Genomic DNA, 24,365 nt, shown 5'->3' on the forward strand with positions numbered 1-24,365 from the left:
GACTTTTCACACTCCCTTCCTTCAGTGTGAAACCATTCCCCTTCATCCCATCCCTCCAGGCCCTTGTCCCAGGTCCCTCCCCAGCTTTCCTGGAGCCCCTTCAGGCACTGGAAGGTGCTCTAAGGTCTCCCCAGAACCTTCTCTTCTCCAGGCTGAACACCCCCAACTCTCTGTCCCTGGCTCCAGAGCTGCTCCAGCCATGGGGCAACAGATTGGGACCAGAAGTGCCAAAAAGAGTGACAAGAACCAATCAAAGCATCAAAACTGGCATTTAGAGTTTGAAACAAAACCAGTAGTATCCCCCGGATAATGTCAGGGAAATCATAGAATCATAGAATCATAGAATAGGCTGGGTTGGAAGGGACCTCAGAGATCATCGAGTCCAACCCTTGATCAACTACTGCCACAGTCACTAGACTATGGCATTGAGTGCCATATCGAGTCACTTTTTAAATATCTCCAGGGACGAAGATCCACCACCTCCCCAGGCAGCCTGTTCCAATGTCTGATCACCCTTTCCGTGAAAAAATTCTTTCTCATCTCCAACCTAAACCTCCCCCGGCACAATTTAAGACCCTGCCCTCTTGTCTTACTGAGAGTTGCCTGGGAAAAGAGACCAACCCCCCCCTGGCTCCATCCTCCTTTCAGGGAGTTGTAGAGAGCAATGAGGTCTCCCCTGAGCCTCCTCTTCTTCAGGCTGAACAGCCTCAGCTCCCTCAGCCTCTCCTCATAGGATCTGTGTTCGAGTCCCTTCACCAGCTTGGTTGCCCTCCTTTGGACCTGTTCGAGAACCTCAATATCCTTCTTGAACTGAGGGGCCCAGAACTGAACACAGGACTCAAGGTGTGGCCTTACCAGAGCTGAGTATAGGGGCAGAATCACCTCCTTGGACCTGCTGGCCACGCTGGTCCTGAGCCAGCCCAGGATGCCATTGGCCTTCTTGGCCACCTGGGCACACTGCTGGCTCATGTTCAGCTTCCTGTCAATCCAGACTCCCAGGTCCCTTTCTGCCTGGCTGCTCTCCAACCACTCTGTCCCCAGCCTGGAGCTCCCCATGGGGTTGTTGTGGCCAAAGTGCAGGACCCGGCACTTGACCGTGTTGAACCTCATCCCGTTGGAGTCAGCCCATCTCTCCAGTCTGTCCAGGTCCCTCTGCAGAATCCTCCTGCCTTCCAGCTGATCAACACTTCTCCCCAGCTTGGTGTCATCAGCAAACTTGCTGATGATGGACTCAATCCCCTCATCCAAGTCATCAATGAAGATATTGAACAGGACTGGGCCCAGCACTGATCCCTGGGGGACACCGCTGGTGACCGGCCGCCAACTGGAAGCAGCCCCATTCAGCACCACTCTCTGAGCCCAGCCCTCCAGCCAATTCTTAACCCAGTGCAGAGTACGCTTGTCCAAGCTGTGGGCAGCCAGCTTTCTCAGGAGGATGCTGTGGGAGACGGTGTCAAAGGCCTTGCTGAAGTCCAGATAGACCACATCCACAGCCTTCCCCTCATCCACCAGGCGGGTCACCTGATCATAAAAAAAATCAAAACCTTCAAGGAGAGTGCAGTTCACCCACAGTGCAATCCGGGCACGGATTTACCTCAGCTCCCATGGCTGGGGGGTAACAGTAATTTGCAGTGCCCAGAAATTTGTACTTTGTTAACTTCAGGCAAAAATGCTGCTGGCAGATGTGACTGAAAGAGCAAATCTAAGCCATCCTAGGAGGTTATTTTATTTTATAAATAAAGCAGTTAATGTAACAGAGCAGTTAAGAAAACTCAAAGTCTGAGAAGAAGGAAATGGGGACTTCAGGCTGCCGGGCGCACACAGTCATGGCGGCGCCGCGGGGGCTGCCGGGAGTTGTAGTCCCGGGTGGGTCCCCCAGGTGCGGCGGCGCGCGGGGGCTGCCGGGAGTTGTGTCCGCCCCGCGGGCAGGTGCGGCGCGGCGCGCGGGAACTACATGTCCCGGGATGCCGCGGGGCGCGGGCGGCTCGGGCGCGGCGGCGGCGGGGGCGTAGCGAAGATGGCGGCGGGGGCGCTGCGCCCCGCTCCCGGCTGAGGCGCGGCGCTCCCTGCGCCTCAGTGCGACGGCGGCGATGTCGGAACCGGAGCACCTGGGCGGGAAGCGGGCCGAGTCGGCGCGGCTGCGGCGGGCCGAGCAGCTGCGGCGCTGGAAGGGCTCCCTGACGGAGCAGGAGCCGGTGGCGGCGGGGGGTGGCCGCAGCAGGCACGGCGGCGCCGGGGGGTCCCGCGTTCGCTTCGAGGAGGGCGCCGTCTTCCTGGCCGCCTGCTCCAGCGGGGACACCGAGGAGGTGAAGCGGCTGCTGGGCCGCGGCGCCCGTATCAACACCACCAACGTGGACGGGCTGACAGCCCTGCACCAGGTACCGGCAGCCCGGGTTCGGGGAGAAGGGGAACTGGGCCCGGGGGGCGGCCCGGCGGCCCCTTCCCTCCGTCCGCGGCCGAGCGAGGCTTCCCCGCAACCTCCCGGGGCAGCCGGGCAGGGGACGAGGGGCTGGGGGCTCGCACTGCCCCCGCCTCAGCCCCGGAGATGAGGGGGGGACCCGGGTGTGAGGCGCTGCTGGCGGGGGGCGGGCAGAGCGGTACCTGCAGCGCCGGCAGCGGAGTGTTTATAAACAAAGCCGTGAGAGAAAGCTTTGATCTGAGCCTTCTCCTGAATATTTAGCGTGTGTCTGAAGAGGAGACCTAGTTCGGAAGGGAGCGTGGCGGCATATTCCAGTCGAGCAGCTTGATGTGCCGAGTTCTCACAGGGTTATTAAGTAGTTTAATTAGCAAAATAAAGCATGGGGCTGGCAGAGCCGCGAGCCTGGCTAAGTGGCTAATTTATTAATTTTGGAAAACTTCTGCCTTTGTGCTTGGGGTCTGCCGAAATAGCATCAGGACTTGGAAAACGTCCCGTGGGCAGTGCGGTTTTTGCAAGGTCAGAAGTGTCTCGTTGGTTTCTGGGTTTGTGTTATATCAAAGTTGCCTTGAAACTCCCCAAACAAACCTCTGTAGAGACCAGAGGCTGCCCGCAGCTCAGATAAATGACTGTATTCCACTAACATTCCTCCAAATGTGCTGAAGAGCACGAACAGAACTGGTTACAGAAGTTACCTTCAGAGGGGTGAAGCTTTTCCTGCCTAGAACATGTGCTGTGTTTCATCTGTAGCTGCTGCTGTCATTGTGTGAAAGAGAGGAATGTAAGGGAGCATGTGAAATTGCTACCCCTTCATACTGGAAAACCTGTTGCCATCCAAGACTGATTCAGAATTTAGCAGGGCATGTGAAATCAGTGTCCCAGGCTGCTGCATCTGGTCAGTGAAATGAATCCGATTTGAATCCAGGCCAGCCTCAGGAAGAAAATTTTCTTGGTTTAAGATCTTGTAGATTAAACTAAGTGTAATGACAGGACTGGGAAAAGAAGCCCAGTCCAAGAACAATATCTGGAAATAATGTGTTTCTAAAGAATAATGCTTTAATAGCACACGTAGCAGGACAGTAATTGAGCTGATTAAATTTTCTTCTTTGCTGGGCTGATATTACTGCACTGAAGGATTTAGAATTTTTAAAACCTTGGTTCACAAGCTTGCTCGTGGCTCTCAGTGAACAAGGAGCAGTGATATCTGTTCATTTTGCACTGGAGTTCCAAAAATAAGTTGTGAGGTAAAGAGCATAGGAGCTTACGGATCATCAGGCTGTGTAAGACTTGAGCTGGCAAAGCAGTGAATTCCATAATGGCTCTGAGGTTTTTTGGTTTTGTTTTGTTTGATTGTTTCTGGTAAATGAATCTAATTAATCTCCACAGGGTCAACAAATTTAGATAATAATATATAATTGTATAAACACTTCTAAGAGTCTGGTTATTGAAGAGCTGGTTATTGAAAGCATTTTTACAAGCAAGAAGGCCGAATCTAAGGCAGGTAGAAGGATGGTAGACTTGGGATGGCTTCACGAGGGATTTCCAGCCAGGATTGATTATGATCTCCTTGGAATTATCTGGGTATCTTGCTGATGCACATAACGTGACACCTGGCCAAAAGTGCATCATGAAGTGCATTAAACTCATCAGACAATGGGCAATTATCTCTGCAAGGTCAGACTTCTTCCATCTCTGGGAAGCCATATATTGACAAGGAGGCTGCAAATATAATTCTGTGTATGTAAAGAAATGTGTCTGAGGAGCCAGGGATCAGGTAACGTATTGAACAGGGCACCCAGGGCTTGGATGCTTGGGAGGGCTTTTTGATGAGTGAGGAGTGGAGCAGATGCTGTCTGCACAAGCAAGTCTGATGGTGATGGTGTTCTTTAGAAACTTTACTGGAAGGGAGGCTTCCAAATTTAATAAAATCTTTGTTCCAGTGTCCCAGTGAATTGTCTCATCTGGCTATCCCAGACAACACCACAGTGCTGAGATGTTCTCCCACACCCAAATGGAACAAACACTGATTTGTTAGAGGTCTCGTTGTACATGTGAATTTTGCATCTATAAATCTGCATCAGATGAAAATGTTTGGTTGAGGAGGTTGTTTTGAGTTCCTTTTCACTGAATCTGTCCAAAACAGGTTTGTTTTCATGTGACATGAGGAATGTTACTGACTGTGGCTTAAGTCTCAGCTGTGGCCTGGTTTGGTTGGGGGTTCCCAGATTGCTGGTTGACAAAAGAAATGTATGTAGTACATGGAAAGAGTTTTTTACTGACTTCTCCTAGTGTTAGAAACATAGTATTATGAGATACAGGGCAGGTGGTAGGGACACTCTGCTCTCATTTAATACCTGTGAAACCAAACAGCCCTGTAGTGAGGGAGGAAATGCTCCACATTGCAGAGTTTGCTTTGTTGAGGAGAAGGCTTGATTAGAGAACTGAAGTGAGACTTGCTATGTACAAGCAAATCTCTTTTTAGGTAATGGAAGGGTTAACAAAGTCAATTGACTTAATTATTTGTAAGAGCCAGCTTCTGCTGCTACAAAACCTAACACCAGTCTTACCAACTGGGTTTGCTCGTTTGAAGCACACAGTGGTCCCAAATGCTGTGTAGCATTCAACAAAGGTAAAATTACACTTTTCCTGGTATCTGGGCCACTATGACTTAGAGCCATGGTGTGCTTGCTGGGTGAGAAGCTCTCTTTGCTATTTATAGCCATGAAACCGTATTTTGAAAATAACCTTTTCAATTAGAGTGGTGTTTGTGGGCCTGCAGCTTGTATCATCCCCCTCTTTGGAGACATCAGGCACAGCATAAACTGCCCCCCAGGCCAGTGCCTTATCTGGACTGGGGCTTTAGTCATAAATACATGTGTCTTTATCTCAGTGCCTGGTAACTGCTTCTGCATGAACATCAATCCTGTATTATCAGTGATTAAATTAATTCATTGAATATTGTGTATTTTGGGGAATGATTTGGTGTCTAATGCAGAATGGAAAGGGGGATATTAATTGTGAGTGAACATCATCAAGAGAACTGCTGACAGGAGGTCAGGCATTCATAGGTCATTGGCTGGACTTGATGATCTCGGGTCTTTTCCAGCCTCAATAATTCTGTGAACAAACTATTGGTTGCAGTTGAACTTTAGTGCTTGCAGATGGAGGGAAGTGGCATGAAATGCTTTCTCGCCTCCTGAGCAACAGATGAAGCTGAAGGGTGAAATTTTATGAAAATTGAGTCTTAAGGGAAAAAAATTTCTGATGCTACTAGTTAGGAAGGCATCTCCAAATATAACAGGCAATGCTTGTTTGTCTTTAAAGACCAGTTTGCAAATTATGACAACAGAAGAAATTGTTTATCCTTTGTCTGCCCTTTGATGCTTTACCCTATGTTTCTCTTCTGCCTGTTCAACAGAGAAGCTCATGAAATAGCTCCTGAGTTCCTGTCATTTACAGTACTCTTAAAGTACCTTGGCACTTGGTTTCTTTTAGACTTGCTGGGCACCTGTGGTGATTCAGAAGCTGTTTCATGAAAAGTCAGGTACTTTCTGTAGTGATTTTGGGTGAGATAGCAGGGGCTGTGGCTCTCTGGCAGTCCAAGTTTCAGTTATTCCTGCCTTGGAGCTGGAACTGTAAAACCGCAGGCGAGGTCTAGCAGCTCTTCAGAGCTTTATAAAGCAGCATCCGTGTCAAGCTAAGGTTGGTTGCTGCTCAGCAGATTGGCTCTTTACTCACTTCCAAGCACTGTGTGCAGTCCTAGCAGAGCAGAAGGCAGCAGAATTTTCAGAGAGTCTAAAAACAGCTGGGGGAACACATTCCAGACCCCGCTCCCAAAGCACAGCAGGCTGGAGACTTGGAGGAAACATCGAGGTGCTAACCCTGGAACAAAATCAGGGAGACTGAGGGGAAGGAAGAGAGGATTCCTGTGGGGATTGGTTGTGTTTCTAGCTAGGACATCACTGCGAGGAGCATGAAGCAAAAGGTTTGGACTGAAGAATCCTGGAGTTGTTTTACAGGGTAACCGGGCTCCATTACCCATGCAGAGTGCTCACATGGTAACAGGAGTGCCTGAGCTCCCAAAAGGTAAAAGCTAGCTTTAGCCTTGAGATGAGGAGTATAACAAAATACACAGGGGCATGAAAAAGTCTTGAATGAAGTGTTCAGGTGCCCCATATGCGTGTGTTTGGGAGATCACAGCTGTACTTGAAGGTAGTTTATCTTGTGATCTTTTAACCAGTGATGATAGTGTCATAAATCAGGCTGTATTTTTTAAGGCTGGATGCCTGCAGTGCCTAAAAATACATTCATCCTAGGAAGAGAAGGCTGTCGAGGGAGGGTCATACCTTTTCTACTGCAGGAGAAGTTTCTTTCTGAAGGTATGCCTCTGCCAGTGAAAATAGAAGTTGCAAGCTGTTTGTACTGTGTACAATGCTGCTCATCAAACTGAAATATGACACTGTCAAAAATAAGGCTTATCACTAGGGCAGGTGAAATACCTTTTTTTGGGTTTCACTTATAAATAGAATACAATAGTATGTACTCCAAATGAAGTGAGAAAGCTTGGAAGCTGCTTTCAGTGCAGCAGGAATTTACTAGATAAAGCTAATAAAAATCTGAAGTGCTGTTTTACCAACCTGAGGCTTTTATTTTCATGCTTTAGCTTCCTCAGTCCCTTTTTTGACTTGATGTTTTGTCCCTGTGGGCTTAGGTCAATTGTCTGTCCCTTACATCTCTGTTTCCAAACAGTCTCCTAAGTGGGCAGAATTAACTCCAGTCTAAACAAATTAACTTTGAACTGAAATGAGCGAGAGCCTCAGAGAGCTGCTGCTCCTTGCAGCCACTGCAGGAGCTTTGGGTTAGGGGCAGTTTCTCAACTGGTTAACTGGGCTCTGGGAAGTGAAGCCAACCTCAGCAGTCATTCAGCTACTGGATGCTGGGAGGAAGCTTATTCTTTCAGTAAGCAGATGGATATTTGTGATGGGAAATGCAATCTTCATTGTTTCCTTCCTCAGTCTCTGTTTATCCTATCCAGCACTGGGCTGTCAAGCTCTGTTGCTCCCCATAAACAGTGAGCAAGGGAACTTAGAGGATTTTCAGCTACAACTTCCCTCATGGCAGCAGCTAGAAGTGATCACCCTGGCTCCTTAGTGCTCTATATGGAAAAGTTCCCCAGCAGTCCAGAGCTCTGGCCCCACGTGGAAGTGAAGGTATTGTAGGGAAAGCTTGTTGTACTTACTTAATACATGCTGAAAGCTTTCTGACCTTTGCAAATAAAATTCTTGAGCCTGCACTAGAGATGGAGACAAGCCTTTAATGCTGCATACTTGTCTGAATCAACATTGTTTGATAAGATTGGAGGCTGGCTCAGCAAAAAATGCAGGAATGAGCAGTGAATGCAGTGCCTGGAACGGTCGCTGTTCCAGAGCTGTGTCTCCTGGTTCCTGTTGGCATGGCTGAAACCTGCTGAAACATTAAAGGCAACCCTTATGTGCACAACTCTCTCAGCTGTAACCTCGACAAAACTGCCATCAGCCTGGTAGTACTTACAATTTATAATGCCTCCTGCTTATTTTAACAGTAGGTGTTGGGGGCCAGGAGCTCTTTTCTGTTACAAACAGGGTTGGAGACAGAATTCAGATGAGGTACTGCAGGCCTTGTGAGACATCCTGAGTGCTGTGTGTTGTAATATGCTGAGATAATAACTAATATTAAGATAGGAGACTTTGGGGTTGGTATGCTAGCTCTCAGCTGAGGGTATGCTAGCCTGTCAGACTGTGCACGCTAGAGCAATCTTTCAGAGAAGCTTGGGAAAAGGGAACATTATGTAAGTGGTTGTAAAAATTATGATATTTTTTTTCTTTCTAACTTTTGAATAAAAAAAGAGGGCAGGGGGAGCATTGAACACTGAATTGTCTGCTCTGCTTTTTTAAAAAAATGATGTTTGTGCATGGGGTTCAGATAAAAAAAGAAATGAACAAGATAGCCAGACCCTTTCAAGAGCTGGCAGCCCCCTCCCTGCACTTGCAAGCTGTCCAGCAAGTGAACTGTTTGACCTGGTGGCAATGGTATGGCCCCAGCACGGTGAAGGTGCCCAGGATAAATCCTGGGAACTGAGCCTGCAGTTTATTTTCAGCTGTCCTTCTGAAGGGAGGTGCAACAGCTGTCCCTGCAATCTCCTTTATTGGGCTGCAGCAAACTGATCTGCAGAGGGATGAAAGGTGCAGCTCGCAGGAGGAGGTGCTCAGTCTGCCTCAGCAGCAACATTTCAGGTTGTAAGAATTTTGAGGGAGTGATTTGGTGGGGATTTAGGTGCCTATTTTTGTGGGGCTCACTTCAGCATGACCAGGTTTCAGAACAGCTTCATGGTGAGTGTAGGCCATGCAGGCCTGAGCCGGGAAACATTTTCAAGCTGCTGTCAGCTTCTTGAAAACGGAGGGTGACGTGAGCTGCCCGAGCTGCCCGAGCTTTGCAGAGTGTGACTGGGATGGAGCTCCAGCCTAGAGGTGACTGATTTTATTTCCTCCCTTCACTCCAGAGTGGGGAGCATCTCTTACTGTGGTGGAACAGACCTCCTTGAGTGATGTGGAACAGGACCATTCTCAAATGCCTGATTCCTAAAACATGTTTTTCAGATGGAATTTGTTTTCCTAGGTTCCCAAGCTAGTGAGAATGATACCCCACTGCTGACAGCCAGATCCCTAGAGCCGGCCTCTCTTTCCTCCTCAACCTGCTGACAACCATGAACATCAAAACTCTTGATTCAGACATCTACACAAGTTCTCATGACAGCGTTAGTTCATAATAATGATGATGTTCAGCAATAATGATGATGTTCAGCACTTACAAATTACTGGTATTTTAGAGAATGTGTATGTACACTTTTGTTAAATATTTTCAAGTTAAACAAATTTTTGAAAAATCAGTCTTCTTCCAGCTTTAATCTCTCAGTTTAAATACAGTCTTTGCTCATCTGAAAATAAATGAAACTTCACTCTAGGGATAAATGGTGTGAATTTTTTTAATGATATTTTTTCTTAGTGTCTTGTTTTCTGAAGCTGAAAAAACCAACTTATGAGTCTTAACTCATAAGAGTCTCACTTGAAGTGCTACCATAATACAATAAGCTGACCTTGCAGAGGGACACAAGCAGTTTCAGCATTGCTTTTCCAGCATTCAGCCCCACTCATAAATCTTTGTGAAATGTCCAGAATGCAGAGTGACCACCTGCCATTAGCCTTTTATGTGTCACTGCCTTTTCGAGGTAAAACTAAACCTGGCCCTTCTCTGATACTCTGAGCTGGGGCATTGATTTGCCACAGTGATTGCTCACCATCCATTTCTGGAATCTGTCTGAAGCCACCTCCTATTTATAATTTGTCATTCCTCACTGTCTTGGGCAGTTAATGTGATTTTGTTACAGAGCTTGATGCTTTCTTCTGAAACCATGCAGTAGCAGCAACGCGTGGTACCAGCCCTTGTCCAAACACAACTGCTGCTGTAGGAGAGGTGAGAGGAGCAGTGGTACACTGAGCTGGTGCAACTTTGTGTGTGGGCTCCCGTGGCCTAACCTGGCTTACATCTGTTTAGTTTGGGCTTGTAAATACAATACCACAACCCAGAGGGATGAAAAGCAGCTTGAAGGTGGTAGGGCCCGCACAGGGAGCTGCACCGAGTCAACCCTCTTGGGTTTTGTGCTTGAACTGCTGCCTCCTGAGGCACTGCAAGGGTTCATTCTGAAGTCAAAGCATGAAGCAGGGTTTCTCTCCCTCTTCCAGGATTTGAATTTGTATGAACTGCCACCCTCACCCACAACAACTATTAATTATGGACGGATCCTGAGTGACAGCTCGATCCTGAGTGAGACGTGTGAATGGGGTTCTGCCAGGGAAGGTTTCTGGGGCAGGTGAACCCTGACCCTGGCTGGGATGGATGGGGCTGCTTTTAATTGTGTTGTGCAGCCAGGACACTGCTCTCAGCTGCAGCATTAACAGAGACCCCGCCTCTGTCAACAGAAATAATCAGAAGATTTACCTTATATACTGTTGTGGATTTGGAGGATGATTCTAAAGGTTTTTTTCTACCCCATTTGCTCTCTGGTTTCTGTAAGTGAGAGGATGTGCTCTCTGGTGTAGACAGGTTTGGTGGTTTTGTGGGTAACGACCAACTGGGAGCTAACTGGTTGCAATGGCACAACCTACACCTGTTGGGGAAGAGGTGCATGTCCTGACCCCAGGTGGGAGTTTAACTGCACCTGTGACCATCACACAAACATTTCAGACTTCCCAAGTGTCTGATTTTAATTTTATTTTTTTTTAAAGTGATGTGATCATGCATGCAGAAGTTCCTGTGCTAGCAGACCACATGCCTTTGCTTGAGTTTCTGGTGAACATCCCAAGTGATGCTGATAGGGTTGGTATGAACTACCTTGTGTTAATGTAACCATTTCAGTTACCAAAAATGATTACACTGGCAAAGATCCTTTCAAAGCAACTTGATGGCACACACAAAATGCTGCCATCCAGCCTATTACCACGTTCCTTTTTTTTTATGCAAGAAGTGGTTTTTTTTAAGCAGGTGTTTCAAGCAGAATTATAAATACAGAGTTGAAGGAGTGCTCTCTAAGGATGGTTATAAAGTGCTGCTGTCTTGCTTCCAAAGGAGGTAGCATCTAGTTTAAACCTTCAGAGCTTATTCCATCACTTGGTGCTGGCTGTCAGTTCTTGCCTCACTTCATGCTCCTTTGCTGTGTTTGAAGGAAGCTGACTGAATTACACCATGCTCCAGCCAGCAGAACTTACTGTGTGCTGATATTCCCATCGGTCTCGTTAGCATTTAGGGGATTCCGTGTACTGTGCACAAGCTTTGAAAGGTAGAAGTTGTGTTCAATATTCTTTTCAAAGTCTTTTGAGAAGCAGAAAGTCGATGTTGTGTCTCAGAGTCCCTTCCAGACACTTACATTGATAGTCCATAGAAGCAGTTATCTTGACTGCCTCTCATCTGCCTGCTCTGCCACCCTGAGAGCTTGGCAGGTCTTCTGCAGAGCTGCTTTACAGCCAGATGCCCCAGTCTGTGTTGTTCCAGTTTGCCTGTCCCAGGGCAGGACTTTTCATTTGCCTTGGTTGACCTTCACCAGAGCTCTGTCAGGCCACTTCTGCAGCCTGTGTAGGTCCCTCTGAGGAGGATCTCCTGCCCCAGCCCTGCCAGCCAATTTGGTACCATCTGCAAACTTCTTCAAAGTGCTCTCTGTCCCATAATTGGTGTTAATTTGTTAATAAAGACATTGAATTGTCTTGGCCCTGGTATCACCCTTGGGGGAGACCATGGACTATCAGCTGCTGGATGGATTACACATCTGATCACCTTTTGAGCTGATCACCCAGTTCTGTTGATTCTCTCTGTGATTCTTGAGCTTGATGTTCTAGACTGTTTTCCATCACCTTGTTGTCTGCCTCTGTAGTCCTGATCTGCCCATTACAGGTACCTTTAGAGATGGTGTCACAGGTGTGTGGTACACACCCTCTCCCATCACCTGCCAGCTCCTCATTGTGGAGGGCAGTCAGGTTAGACAAGATTTGCCACTGGTACATCCATGCTGGCTGTTCCCAGTCACCACCACCTCCTGCATGCAGCTGGAAGTAGCTTTCAGGAAGATTTACTACATAGCTTTTCCAGGGACTAAGGTAGGACAGACAGACCTGTAGTTCCTTGGATCCTTCTTATGTGATGTGTGATGTTCAGATGTCATCAGGAGCCTCCCTTTGTCACCATGACCTTTGAAAGATGACAGTGACTTTGCAGTGACATCACCTAGCTCTCAGCCATTTCTGCATCCTTCCTGGTCCCAAAAGGGATCCTGGGACCTGGACCTGACTGCTTTTCCTGGGCACTGTTCTTTCTTCCTTCCAGAACTTGCCCATCCCATCATACCAGGCTTCTCAGCTGCAGTGTTCTCTACTTGTGTGTACTGGGTGAAGCTTCAGCCTCACCTGCCTGTAGCTCTTTGCAGTGGCTTTCAGGCACTCCTGTGTGCACCAAACTAAACGTTTCTAGAGCACTTTCCTGATTTCCTTTATTATTTTTTTTCCCTCTTCTAAAATATTCAAGTTGTAAGGTGAGGTCCCTAGCAGGAGAGGTGCTTTCTGGTTGACTTGTCTCTCAGCTTCTTCAGAGTTCAGTCTTGCAGAAATGTGGTTAGTGAGCAATTGCTATCATCTCATACCTGCAATGCCTTCCTTACATTTTGGTGCACACTTGCAGGATGACTTAACCAAGGGTTCCAAATTGCTTATCTGTCAGCAGCAGCTCAGCTTTAAGGCATGTCGTGACCTCTTGAATTCAGGTGCAGACATGCAATGAGAAGTAGTCCTGCCCAAGGGAGATGATGGTTGTGGATTTCTTTTTCTTACCTCCACTTTGGAAAATGCTTCTTAACCATCTTGCACTACAGCAGCTCTTAAGGCTAGGGGTATTCTCTTATCTTTCTTGGCTGCCTTAATTTTATTAATGGGCTTAGCAGTTGTCTTCCACTTGCTGAAAAAGGCTGTGCAGAATGGCTGGCACTGTAGAAGATGCTGTTAAGGAAGCTGAACTGTCCTTTTTAGCTTATGGGTCCACTTTAGTAGAGCCCTTTTTGTTTTCAGTCCAGCTACTGATTTAATCTCTGCACTTCAAATATGAACTGCTGTTCAGAGACCCCCGAGGATGAAAAGGGGGTGCAGGAGGCAGTAGGGCAGGTCGGGCCCTTGGGGGACGAGCAGCTGTAGCCATGGGTGGTGGCTGCTTGGTTGCTGTGGATCAGCTACAAGAACTTGTGTCCTTGCAAGTAGCATGTCTGAGGGTCCAGCTTTGTGTGAGCACCCACAGGAGCTCAGGAAGTTGGACAGGGCTGTTTGTCCTGTGTGCCCAGCAACGGATGTGCTCTGCAGAGGAGCTGGGGTTTCAGAAGTAACCTTGAGAGCCAAACCTTGATGTAGACAAAGCACTGCTCCTGCCAGCAGGTGAGGAGGCCTGGCTGGTAGGCAGGACTCAGCAAGTCCCATGGTTTGTAGACCATCATCTCAGCAAGCAGGGCTGTGGGGAGAGAGCCAAAATCCTTCCCTTGGTCCAAGCTGAATAGCCTCTGGCTGGGATGAGAAGGAACCAGTGAGGGAAAGAGCAGTGTGTGACTACTTGTTGTTCTGTGTTCCTTTGGTCCTGGGTGGGATCTGACTCCTGTCTGCTGTTCCTGGGCACTTCCACCATGTGCTCTGGCATCCCGTGGTGCATGTGCAGCTCCCCAGCAGCCTGGATGCTTTTGGGACCAAAGTGCTCTGGGGGTTTTGAACTGCTATGGAGCTATGGGGCTTATCTCCAGTCTCCTTGCCTCCCTACTTCCCTACCCACTGCCATTTCTTTCCCAGACTCTCTGTCCCTCACCTTTACTCAGTCTAATCTGGGGGAAAGCTGAAAGGCAACAATAGTCCCCTGGAGCTCCTCAGAGCTTCTTTCCATCCAAGGACCTTTCTGTTCCTGGTTTGCAGCAGCCTGAATGGCTGTGTCTGACTGAACACAGTTTTAGGTATTCTTGCAAAGGGTGAATTTCATCTTCACTTCACAGTTTGCACTTGCTTTTCTTTCCTTTCTTGGAGAACTGACAAACAGAATTTGACCTTCGCAGCCCTAAATGGTTTGTCTTTTAAATTGATATCACTTGAGTTATTCTGAACAAGCATTCCCTCATGCTGAAAAAGATAAGTGGTAAATATGTCTGTCTCTTGATGAGAGACTTCAGGACTGTGCCAGCCTGTGTGCCAGAAGAGCCAAGGTTTAAACTTCAGAGCATATTGCACGAGTTATTTTTGATCCCTTATTAATAGCTGCTATAGGAGGAGTTCTATGTTTGTGGCCAAATATTGTCTTTATAGATATTTTGAATATTGAGTGCTCTGCAGTTTACAACTTGGTCCACAAAATCTATTATTTTCTTTTTAGTTTAGGTGCTATTAATCTCTAAGAAAATTGTTCAGCACTGCAGAAAGTGAACAAGGAACAAAGAATTGATTGTAGTCATTGGGAGGGAATCCATGTGCTGACATTATGCCCAAGCTTCCTGCAAATTGTGCTGGTAACTTAAAAATTCAAGCCCTGTCCAGAACAAGAATTGCTGCATTAGGGAAAATAAGGTATTTGAATGTAATCTGATTCCAGGATTATCCTTTAAAGTACGGTGTTATGGTGCTGAAGCCCTCAGAGTCTTGGAGATTTGGGGATGTCTGTTGCTGACAAAGCTACCAGGTCTTTTATTTATTGCTATGGCCTGGTCTCAGGTCCTCTCAGCACTCACGTCTTCTCCAGTTGCTCTCCTAATCCTTTGTCGTCTTTGAGCAGGGCCTTAGTAGTTCATCTGTTGTAAATGCTGAAAGCTGCAGCTCTTCCTCTCGCATTTGCTTGGGTTTTTTGTCATTTGCTTTCTGAGACCTGTCTGGGAAGGGCTGTGCTGTGCTGGGGCAGCTGAAGGCAGTCTGCTGAGCTGAAGAGTTATCCAGGCATGGCTGGAAGAGATCATAGAAGACCTTCTGGTCCAGTCCTCTGCACTGAGGGACAACCAGGTTTATCAGAGCTGTTTTCAGAAGACAGGTAACTAATCCAATCCTAAACATCATCTCAAAGAGCTTCCCTGCATCTCCCTGGAAGCCTGCTCCAGTGCCAGGCAAGCTGAGAGGTCTGGAAGCATCTCAGTGTTTGACCCACTTCTGCTTTTTTCCAAATAAAGTGAAATTTGTTTGTTTTCTTGGTTGCAATTGCTTTCCCTTTCCCAACAGCCTTCTCACTACTGGAAGACTCAGTTCTCCTCAAACTTTAAATTTTCTTTTGCCTTGATACAGTCAAGTTGGTCCTCAGCTCAGGAAGGAGATTGAGGTGCTGGAGCAGGTCCAAAGGAGGCAACTGGGCTGGTGAAGGGATCCAGCACAAGTCCTGTGAGGTGAGGCTGAGGGAGCTGGGGGTGTTCAGGCTGGAGAAGAGGAGGCTCAGGGGAGGCCTCATCACTCTCTACAACTCCCTGAAAGGAGGTTGGAGCCAGGGGGGGATTGGTCTCTTTTCCCAGGCAACTCTCAGCAAGACAAGAGGGCAGGGTCTCAAGTTGTGCCAGGGGAGGTTTAGGTTGGAGATGGGAAAGAATTTCTTTCTGGAGAGGGTGATCAGGCATTGGAATGGGCTGCCCAGGGAAGTAGTGGATTCTCCGTGTCTGGAGATATTTCCAAAGAGCCTGGATGTGGCACTGAGTGCCATGGGCTGGGAACCACGGGGGGAGTGGATCAAGGGTTGGACTTGATGATCTCTGAGGTCCCTTCCAACCCAGCCAATTCTATGATTCTATGATTTGACCTTTCCAACTGGCTGATGTCTTCTAAACTTGCCAGGAGCCTTGTTGTTCTCCTTGGGGTTTCTTAGGAGTATGTTGCTTCCACTGAAAGTGACACTTAAGTGGAGATCTCTCTAGACCAAGAATTCTTTTTTCCAGGGCCTTACTACCAGCAGTTCTCTGTAATGCATTCCAGAATGAGATTTGCTTTCTTCTTCAGCAGCACCCCACTGAGTCACTCAGCCAAGCTTTAATTACCCAGTGGGGATGGAGATGAGGGGATGGAAAAACAAAATTAGAAGTAATGCTGTAAATGATTAATACTGTAACAGTATATTTAGTAAATATTGTTTTGAAAGATTAAGACCCTAAGCAAGCAGTGTGCTCCCTGCAGTGTGGGAGCTGCTGGAGCCAGCAAGATGCCTTGGCTGTAGTGGCCAGGATCTTGCAAGAGTGGAGTTGCCCTCACATGATTGAGACCTGTCATCCAGCACCAAGGTTGTTGGGCTTTCTTGAGCAGGTATCTAATCAGTGATCCACTCTGATGCTAATTGGGCTCTTGGTGGTGGTTCAGGAGCTCATGGTACTTCCCCCCCCCCAAGCTTTGGCATCTGTAAGGAAGAGCTGGGTAGTACTGGCCTGGAGTGATTTTATTGCTTTCTCTGCAGCTGTTTTTCCATGTCTCTGAATAGTTAGGAGAAGACCTAAAGAGACTCTTCCCATAGAGGATTGTTTCCTGGAGTACAGGTTGCCCTGCCATGCCTTCCTGCCCCATCTCACCCTTCTGGCAGGGATGGTGCAGATGGAATAACCTTGATAAGTGGGCTGAAAAGTGATATTTCTTTCTTTCTCCATAACTGACCAGCTTAGTTCACATTTGGCATTAGCAAAACATGGCAGAGCCTCCAGAGCCCTTCAAGACAACTGGGAGAGTGTCAGCCCTGGGCTGCAGGAGACAACATCAGTCTGGCTGAAGCTGGTCCAAGGTTGCATCTTGGAATTTTAGAGAATGTCTGTGTGATGTAGCTGATGGCAGAAACCACAAGTATGTTTTGCTTGAACTGTAAAAGTACCTCTAGGAACTGTGGTAAATAGGTACAATATTAGCACTGGTGTAGCATCTGTAGGGCTGAAGAACAATGCAGTTGTTAGCACAACATTTCTTTGCCAAGCAAACCTGCAGTAGCTAAATTTCCATTTTCCACACGGAAGAGAGAGGCTTGTGAGCTTTCTAATTATGAAATGTAGAGTTATTTCTGGCAGGAGCTAAAATCTCAGTAATTTAAGGGCAGGATTTCACATATACTGTCTTGATCCAGTGCCAGAGAGCATGGGCTGAGTGGTAGAGAAATGACATACCTAGTGGTCAGAGTGACTGAACTGGTGAGACTTGAAAAGCTAATGCTGCTCTACACCAGAAAACTGGCAGTCCCTGCTTTTTAGTGACAGAGAGACTTTATTTTTAGTGTTGGCAGTTAATCAAGTATTGGACTCATTTCAAGCTCTTCTCAGATGGTACAAAGCATTACCCTCCAACTGCTGTTAAAATAATGGGTATTAAAAATGATGTTAGAATTAGGGGGATGATGATGAAAAAGAAGGGAGTAAAATGATAATCTAGATTGGATTTTAAAGTCAGTTTCACGTGGGCTGTCTCTGGTTTAGTGCTGTGTGTTCTGGTCTGTGAATGCAAATGGCAAAGCATCGACTGCAGAGGAAAACACTGTGGAAGTGGAAAAATCACTATATTGGATCCTGTTTGAATGAGAGTCAAATGAAGTGTAGGTTGCTGGACACATGGGAGCACAAATAATAGGAGGCTGGAGGTGTTGGCAGAGGGGGTTGATCTCTGTGGCTTTTTGCACAGTGAAATACTTATGTCTGTGATCCTTCCTGGTCTTCTAAATTTGATTAGAAATTTTAAATGGGCAAAAAGATATCAATGCATGTCTGTGCTTGCCATCCTAGCAGAAGTAAAAGCAGAGCAATGTAGCTTTCTTCCCATTTTCTTCCCACTTCAGTAACACGGGGTGTGAGTCTCTAACTGACCTTCTCTTTCTTCCCATCAGTGGTTCCTGTTTATCCCAAAGAAGCAGAGTGGAAGCTTTGGCATGCTGAGGGCTGCCCCAGTGAAACAGAGAGAGTGTCCCAGGCAGCAGTGTTCAGCATTCACTGGCAATACCATGGCTGCAGAGCTAAAGCAGAATTCCTGATAATTATAAGGAATTGCACAGACATTTAGCTGAGCCATCTCTAGTCCAGTGTAGTAGATATTTACCTCTGCCTCCTTTTAAATAAGTTGATGTCCCCAGTGCATATATGAAGGTGTGGAGTTTCAGAATGTGACTTCTATTCAAAGCATTTCTCCACTTGACATTTCATGCTGCTGTTTCATCTTGGAAATGCTATGTTCATGAAATAATTATGCCTTTGCACGTACTCCTGTCTTCCCTTGTGCTCTGCTGGGTTTTTTGTTGTGCTAATCATTCTAAGAGATTTGTTGTTGGTTTCTTTTGATGACTGGCATGGATACTGCTGAGTACTTAGAGTTGTTGTGTGTTTTTTTCCAATGGAAAAATCTGACATAATCCATATCTCTCTTCCTGCTTGCATGAGAAGTATGACTCAACTGCTGTTAAAAAATGAAGCAATGTAGCTAAATAATCAGATGAGAAAATGATTAATACCCTTTTAATCTCATTTCCCTCCCTTTCCCCCTGCTCTCTTTAAAACCTCTTTTACCTCTTTCTGCTGGTTCCAACAGTGTCAGAATTAGATTTCCAGAAGGATTTGTTAAGCATACAGATTTTAAAACTGGGCTTGTGGCACAGAAGCACCTGTGCAGGATATCCTTGTATCTAAAGCCAGGGCTGAGAAGAGAGAGGGAAGGAACAGAGCTCCATGTTTTTGCAGAAGCAGCAGTAAGAGCTGTTTGGTGTTCCCAGCCTCACTGACCAGTTTAATCTCTGCTGCTGGAGATAGAGCATCACTTGGAAGTGGAATTTTTGGTAGTGCAGGTTATGACAGATGCCCCATTAAGAGAGAGCTGTGATCAAGAGACACAATGGCAAGGTCATACCTTCCAGTGCTGACAATAGCTCGTGGTGACAGTTGCAAGGCTATTTTGGGAGTGCTTTTCTCTTTGTTTTCTGTGAACTCCTCTCTCGGTGTTCCCAGATTTAACCCTGGTGCTGGTGGCTGCCATTGGGCTTGTTTTGCTTTGCTGTGCTTGGTGACATCAGGGATTTACTCTTCCTTTGCATTCAGTGGGACTCCCTTCATCTCCTGCCTAACCTTGTTCCATATATTTTAGACTTATGACAGGAGAACATGAGAGAACTAAGTCTTGTCATTTAATCCCTTTGACTGTGACCTGTGTGCTGGGGCAGCAGGATTTAACTGCCCAGAGAATTCTTCCAGCCCAGAGTATTAACAGTGAATGTCACTGCTGGTGTCAGTGTCATCCTGTGGCTGGCAGCAACTTTTCAACCATTTCTAAAACTCCTCAAAATGCTCTAGTTGCACTCATTGTACATCATGAGGTTGTGGTAAAGAAAATAATCCCAAGCCTCAGGTTAAGGAGCTACCTGGTAAGTCTCAGCTCTTGGAGGTTTCTCATGTGTCTGCTGTTAATCAGCTGGGGGTGGGGTTCATCTCATCTGGTGTGAATGGGTTCATGCTGGTCTGCAGGCAGTGGGAAAGCACAGGTACTGTGAGGCAACCCCCTCTGGGGACATCTGTTTCTTTACACTTTGAGAACGTGGATGAAATAAATCCTGTGCAAGGCAAGGTGTGGGAGCATATGGCTGGGGCAGGAGGGACCCTGGCAACCTCGACTTAAACCTACAGAAGCTGTTGGGGGGCATCTTGGGTTGAATTCCAGACTGTATTTGTATGCACACAGGGAATGTTCTGCTTTTAGTTTAGTGGTTTTCATGACCTATGTTCACTCTGGCTCTTCATTTAGTTTGAAGAAAGCCTTTTTATCATTTTGAGTCTGCTGTCAGTCTGTCTGATCTTGTAAAAAATGGTCCCAGTGGTAGTGTTAGGAAAGGGTGTGCTTGGTTTGTGTGAACAAAACCCGCTTTTGTCACCCTCTATCTTATGCAGGATCTTCTGTAGCTCATGGGTGGTGCAGCCTTTCCACCCTAATGAGTCCAGGACAGGCTTCTAGCATGAGAACATCATTCAGGAGGAGAAAACCAGGGGCTTGGGCAAATAAAGCATATAAGCAATGGAGGTGAGTCAGTTCTGGATCAGAGTGGATGCAGACACAGGACATGAGTCTGTGTATGCTACTCCTTCCCCACCACTGCCAAGTGCCCTGGATTTGTGTTTGTATATATGTGGGTATATGCACACTTATGCATAGCAAACACAAGCACAGCCTGGAAAGCTGATGAGAATGCACTTCAGGCCTTCCTTGAGCAGGAGGAATTGCAATGGGAGTCTCCTGAGCTCCTTTCCAGCTACAGGGATTCAATGGGCTGCACATTGCTACCTGACTGACACTGCTGAGAGCTGAGTCCTCCCTGAACAGTCACAGATGGTCCCTGTTCTGGGGATCTTGTCATCTAAAAGACAAACTGCCTCACCATATGGAAGAATGGAGGTGTCTTTCTGGGCAAACTGGTATGGAGAAGGGTGAGTGTGAGGATGCCATAACCATGGCCAGGGTTGTATGGAAGAATCTCAGAGGTGTTGTTAATACCTAAGAGTTACAGAAGTTGGGATGAGTGATGGAACTGAGGGAGAGAAACGATGTCAGGAGAGGGCTGGATCTATAAGGAGCTTTGGAGATGGTATCAGCCCTTGATTTCTGGATTGGAGGAGAATATGGTAACATAATAATGGGGGATTTCATGAGCAATCTAATTTTGCATAGGCCAAGAGATATCATATGCTGGGGAGGCTCAGGAGGCAAATTCTAGAGTAATTAAGAAGAGGTGAACCATGGCCTCTACTGGCCTGCTGTCTCTAGTACTTGTTTTAAAAGGCCAGCATGTGCCTGCCTGGCTGGTTTATGGGTTGCAGTTATGTGTCACAAGGGGAGCTGCCAAGTATGATTTCTATATGGGAACCATGAGGATTGCTACCCAAGAATCTGACGTGGTAGGATTACAAGATTTTCACTCATCTGCAGAGAGAAGTTGCCGAGATAGGGTTCTGTCACAAGACTGATGTATTCATAGTAGAAACACATAACACAGAAGCCAAGCATGTAGCTCTTCTTTTCCCTTTTTACATCTTTCCTCTGCCCTGAGAAAATGCAGAGGTTCTCTCAAACCCTGACCAACCTGAGAGATCACCAGGGATTTAAACACCACCCAAATTAAAACCGTGGTTAGCAGTTGTTACAGGTTTCACGGCTCACTTTGATTCTAAAACTCTTGTATACACAGGGCTGCTATTTTATTACAGGATCAAGTGACTCTGGGTGATGTGACAGTGTTTGTAAACTAAATATTGACTCAGTGGGGCTGCAGTTAGCAGTGCAGGATGCCCTCAGCCCACGTTCGAGGCGTTACCGGACACGGTGCTGCCCCTGCCACCCAGGAGCTCTGGGGCTGAGACACTGATGGGAACTGTTCTGCCTGAAAACACTTCCACTGAATGTTGTTCCTGTGTTTTTATGTTAAACCACCAGAACACTGGTGAGAAAATGGTTGCCTTAATGTGGGCGCCCGTCACAGGAGTTGCTGATGTGCACTCATTGCCATGGCTTCTGTGTTCTTCTGGGTCTGCAGCCATCCCCCTTTCTCCATGGAGAGGTAAAAAGGTGTGGGGTTTTTCTTGCTCAGCCAATCCCAAGCCATTTCTTAGGAATCTGTCAGGTTTAGTTGCTCCTATCCTGTACATAGTGGGAATGTAACACCAGTCATAGGCTAGGGGGTTGCTAAATGTAATGCACCCCTAGAAAATGATCAGCATTGTACTGTTTACACCTTGTTGGAGCTCCATTCTTGGTCCTCTGAACATTTCAGTCTCATTCCATCTGGCTCAAATTACTCCCTCCTTCCTATCTCTGTCGTATGGGGGATGCCCAGGAGATATGCAAACCAAAAGCCTTGGCAGGCAGTTGGAGCTGCTGTGTTGCTGATACTCATCAGGAGATTGAGGCTTGTGTGTTCTGTATGCTCTGAGGAAGAAGCAAACACTAACACCATATAATAATGAGGTTTCATTCACGATAAAGATCAGATTTTGTCTGGTTGTTGAACAAGCCTTGCCAGATGAGCAGAGTTTTGCAGAGCTGTTCTGTAAGGTTTCCTGGTGTCCCCTGTTTTGATATTGCAATGTAAACTTCATGCTTGAAAGAAGAACGGCCTTGGCCTTGGCCTTAGCTACTGGCAACAAAGAAATATGCAGTGAGTGTCCCTGGCTGTAAAGGGCTACACCTGTTATCCAAGAGGGGGAAGCTAATATGTCATATCTGCAACTTTTAGAAACTGAGCACTTCCTCCCTATGGAAAAACTGCTAAATGCTGGGCCTCTGCCAGGAGCTGAAGGAACACCATGAGCTGTGGATGGAGACTTGCCCAGCAATGCCCAGGATTTAAATCCTATGAGCCAACTTTCTTTGAGTGTTTGGTGGGTAATTCTGGGCACTGGATGCACTTTGTATCAAAGACTGCTAAAACTGTAATACATTAGTGCTGTTCCAGGAGCCCTTGGAGCTCAAGCACTGCCAAGAAAAATACAAGGATGGCAAGAGTTCAGCCTGCTGCAGATCTCTGATGAGAGGGAAAGATAGTCACCACCTCTTCCCACCCTGCTGCCTTGCCTTGAAGGTTTTATTTTGTCTTCTACAGAGAAAGAAGATAAGGAATTAAAAATGTAGGGACAAAAAGGCTGTGCCCTGGAGTTAGCCTTGTGTTTGGCCTCTTCTGCATGTGTTACCAAGCAGCTGCGGGTTACCAGTGCTTAAAACTGAAAGAGTTAAGCCTGTCCATCTGTGTGTTTTTCTTCATGCAAAGCTAGTTTCTTACCCTCTTTTTCCTCTTTTTTTTTTCCTCTTTTTTTCCCCTCTTTTTTTTTCCCTCTTTTTTTTTTCCCTCTTTTTTTTTCCCTCTTTTTTTTCCCTCTTTTTTTTCCCCTCTTTTTTTCCCCTCTTTTTTTTCCCCTCTTTTTTTCCCCTCTTTTTTTCCCCTCTTTTTTCCCCCCTCTTTTTCCCCCTCTTTTCCCCCCTTTTTCCCCCCTCTTTTTTCCCCCCTCTTTTTTCCCCCCCTCTTTTTTTCCCCCCCTCTTTTTTCCCCCTCTTTTCCCCCTCTTTTTCCCCCCCTCTTTTTCCCCCCCCTCTTTTTTTCCCCCCCTCTTTTTTTCCCCCCCTCTTTTTCTTCCCCCCCTCTTTTTCTTCCCCCCCTCTTTTTCTTCTCCCCCTCTTTTTCTTCCCCCCCTCTCCGAGGGATGAAGGGGTGTCTGTCTGTCTGATGTTATTTTTCCAGTGTTCCCGAGGAACCCTGCATTGTAGAAAAGAACTTTGCATAGTGATAGATCCTCTCGGGTTGCTAAACTTATCCACTCTCCTAAATTTAAGGTTGGAGGATTAATAGTACTTAAGAGGTCACATCTACTGCTTTTACTTCCTCTTTGTCCTTTTCTCCTTCCTCCAGTAACCTCAGGTAACCCATTGTGCTTAGCCAAAAGATGAACTTTACCCTCTGAATCTCAGAGAATGCCTTTTTCTTACGTGGTGTTTTGCAGTGCTTAATTTTGGAAGATATGCACAGTAAAACATTCAGCAGAATTTCTGGAGAGGTATCAGCAGTCAGGGCTCTCAGAAATTTTAGGTGGGCAAGTTGTGTGCCCTGAGGCCCTTCTAAACAGTGAGAATTTCTGTTCTTTAATTTATAGCTTGGTAAAATGATGCCATGTATGAAATTATTAATGCCACTAAGGTGTCTGCAGGTATGAATTCTGTGATAACATGGAAGTGTTAATCAGGTTTTACTCTGAGTATACATAGAAATACACTGCAACCCCTAAAAACTGCCACTTTATCCATCATAATTTTTTTCCATGTTTTCTCATATTCTTCAAGGTTAGATCTCCAGACATCACCAGCTTTCCTCATTGGCTCAGTTACTGCTCTGAGATATATTAAATATGTGATAGCTTATTAACATACAAGTAGTGCATTGTTCTAGAGTGTCTGATTAAACATTGGAGCAAATAATGCTGGGCCTGATCGTTTCTTATGTGAGACAACGATGAGGTTTTTGGAACTGCACAGAGCTTATTCTGTACCTCTGTTAGTTGAATGCCATTTTCTAAAACTCCTTCTCTACCTCACTTTTTAGAAGTGTGGCCAGTAGAACTCGCAGCATGTAATGTTACAGAAATGAAGAAAAAAAAAATCAGTATTTGAGGCAGGCAAGAAGTCCTACCTGCTGCTAATGTCAAGGCAGCCTCAAGTCATTTAAGAATCCACTTGTGTTACTCAGCTCTGGGCTGGTTTCTATTCTGATGTCACTAACTAACACTAAAATAAATATTTGGCAAGCAGTGTCACATTGCTGCTCACATATCTGGAGCAGCAGTATTTCATGGTATGTAGGTGCAGTGAAGAGAGGGCTGTTTTTCTTAGATACTGAAGATGTTGCT

General features: G+C 46.5%; 1 protein-coding gene across 5 annotated transcripts in view; it reads left to right on the top strand.

The window, feature by feature from the left end:
* The first annotated feature begins 2,026 nt into the window (after nucleotides 1–2,026).
* PPP1R12B (protein phosphatase 1 regulatory subunit 12B) overlaps nucleotides 2,027–24,365 on the top strand; it is a 100,383-nt gene continuing 78,044 nt past the window's right edge. For all 5 annotated transcript variants that reach the window (XM_030465386.1, XM_030465387.1, XM_030465385.1 and 2 more), the window contains exon 1: nucleotides 2,027–2,378. In XM_030465386.1, the coding sequence (XP_030321246.1) occupies nucleotides 2,091–2,378 (288 nt within the window). In that variant the 5' untranslated portion in view covers nucleotides 2,027–2,090. The remainder of the gene's footprint in view (nucleotides 2,379–24,365) is intronic.

This window comes from Calypte anna, chromosome 26, assembly GCF_003957555.1.
Source record: "Calypte anna isolate BGI_N300 chromosome 26, bCalAnn1_v1.p, whole genome shotgun sequence".
In the NCBI taxonomy this organism is placed as follows: domain Eukaryota; kingdom Metazoa; phylum Chordata; class Aves; order Apodiformes; family Trochilidae; genus Calypte; species Calypte anna.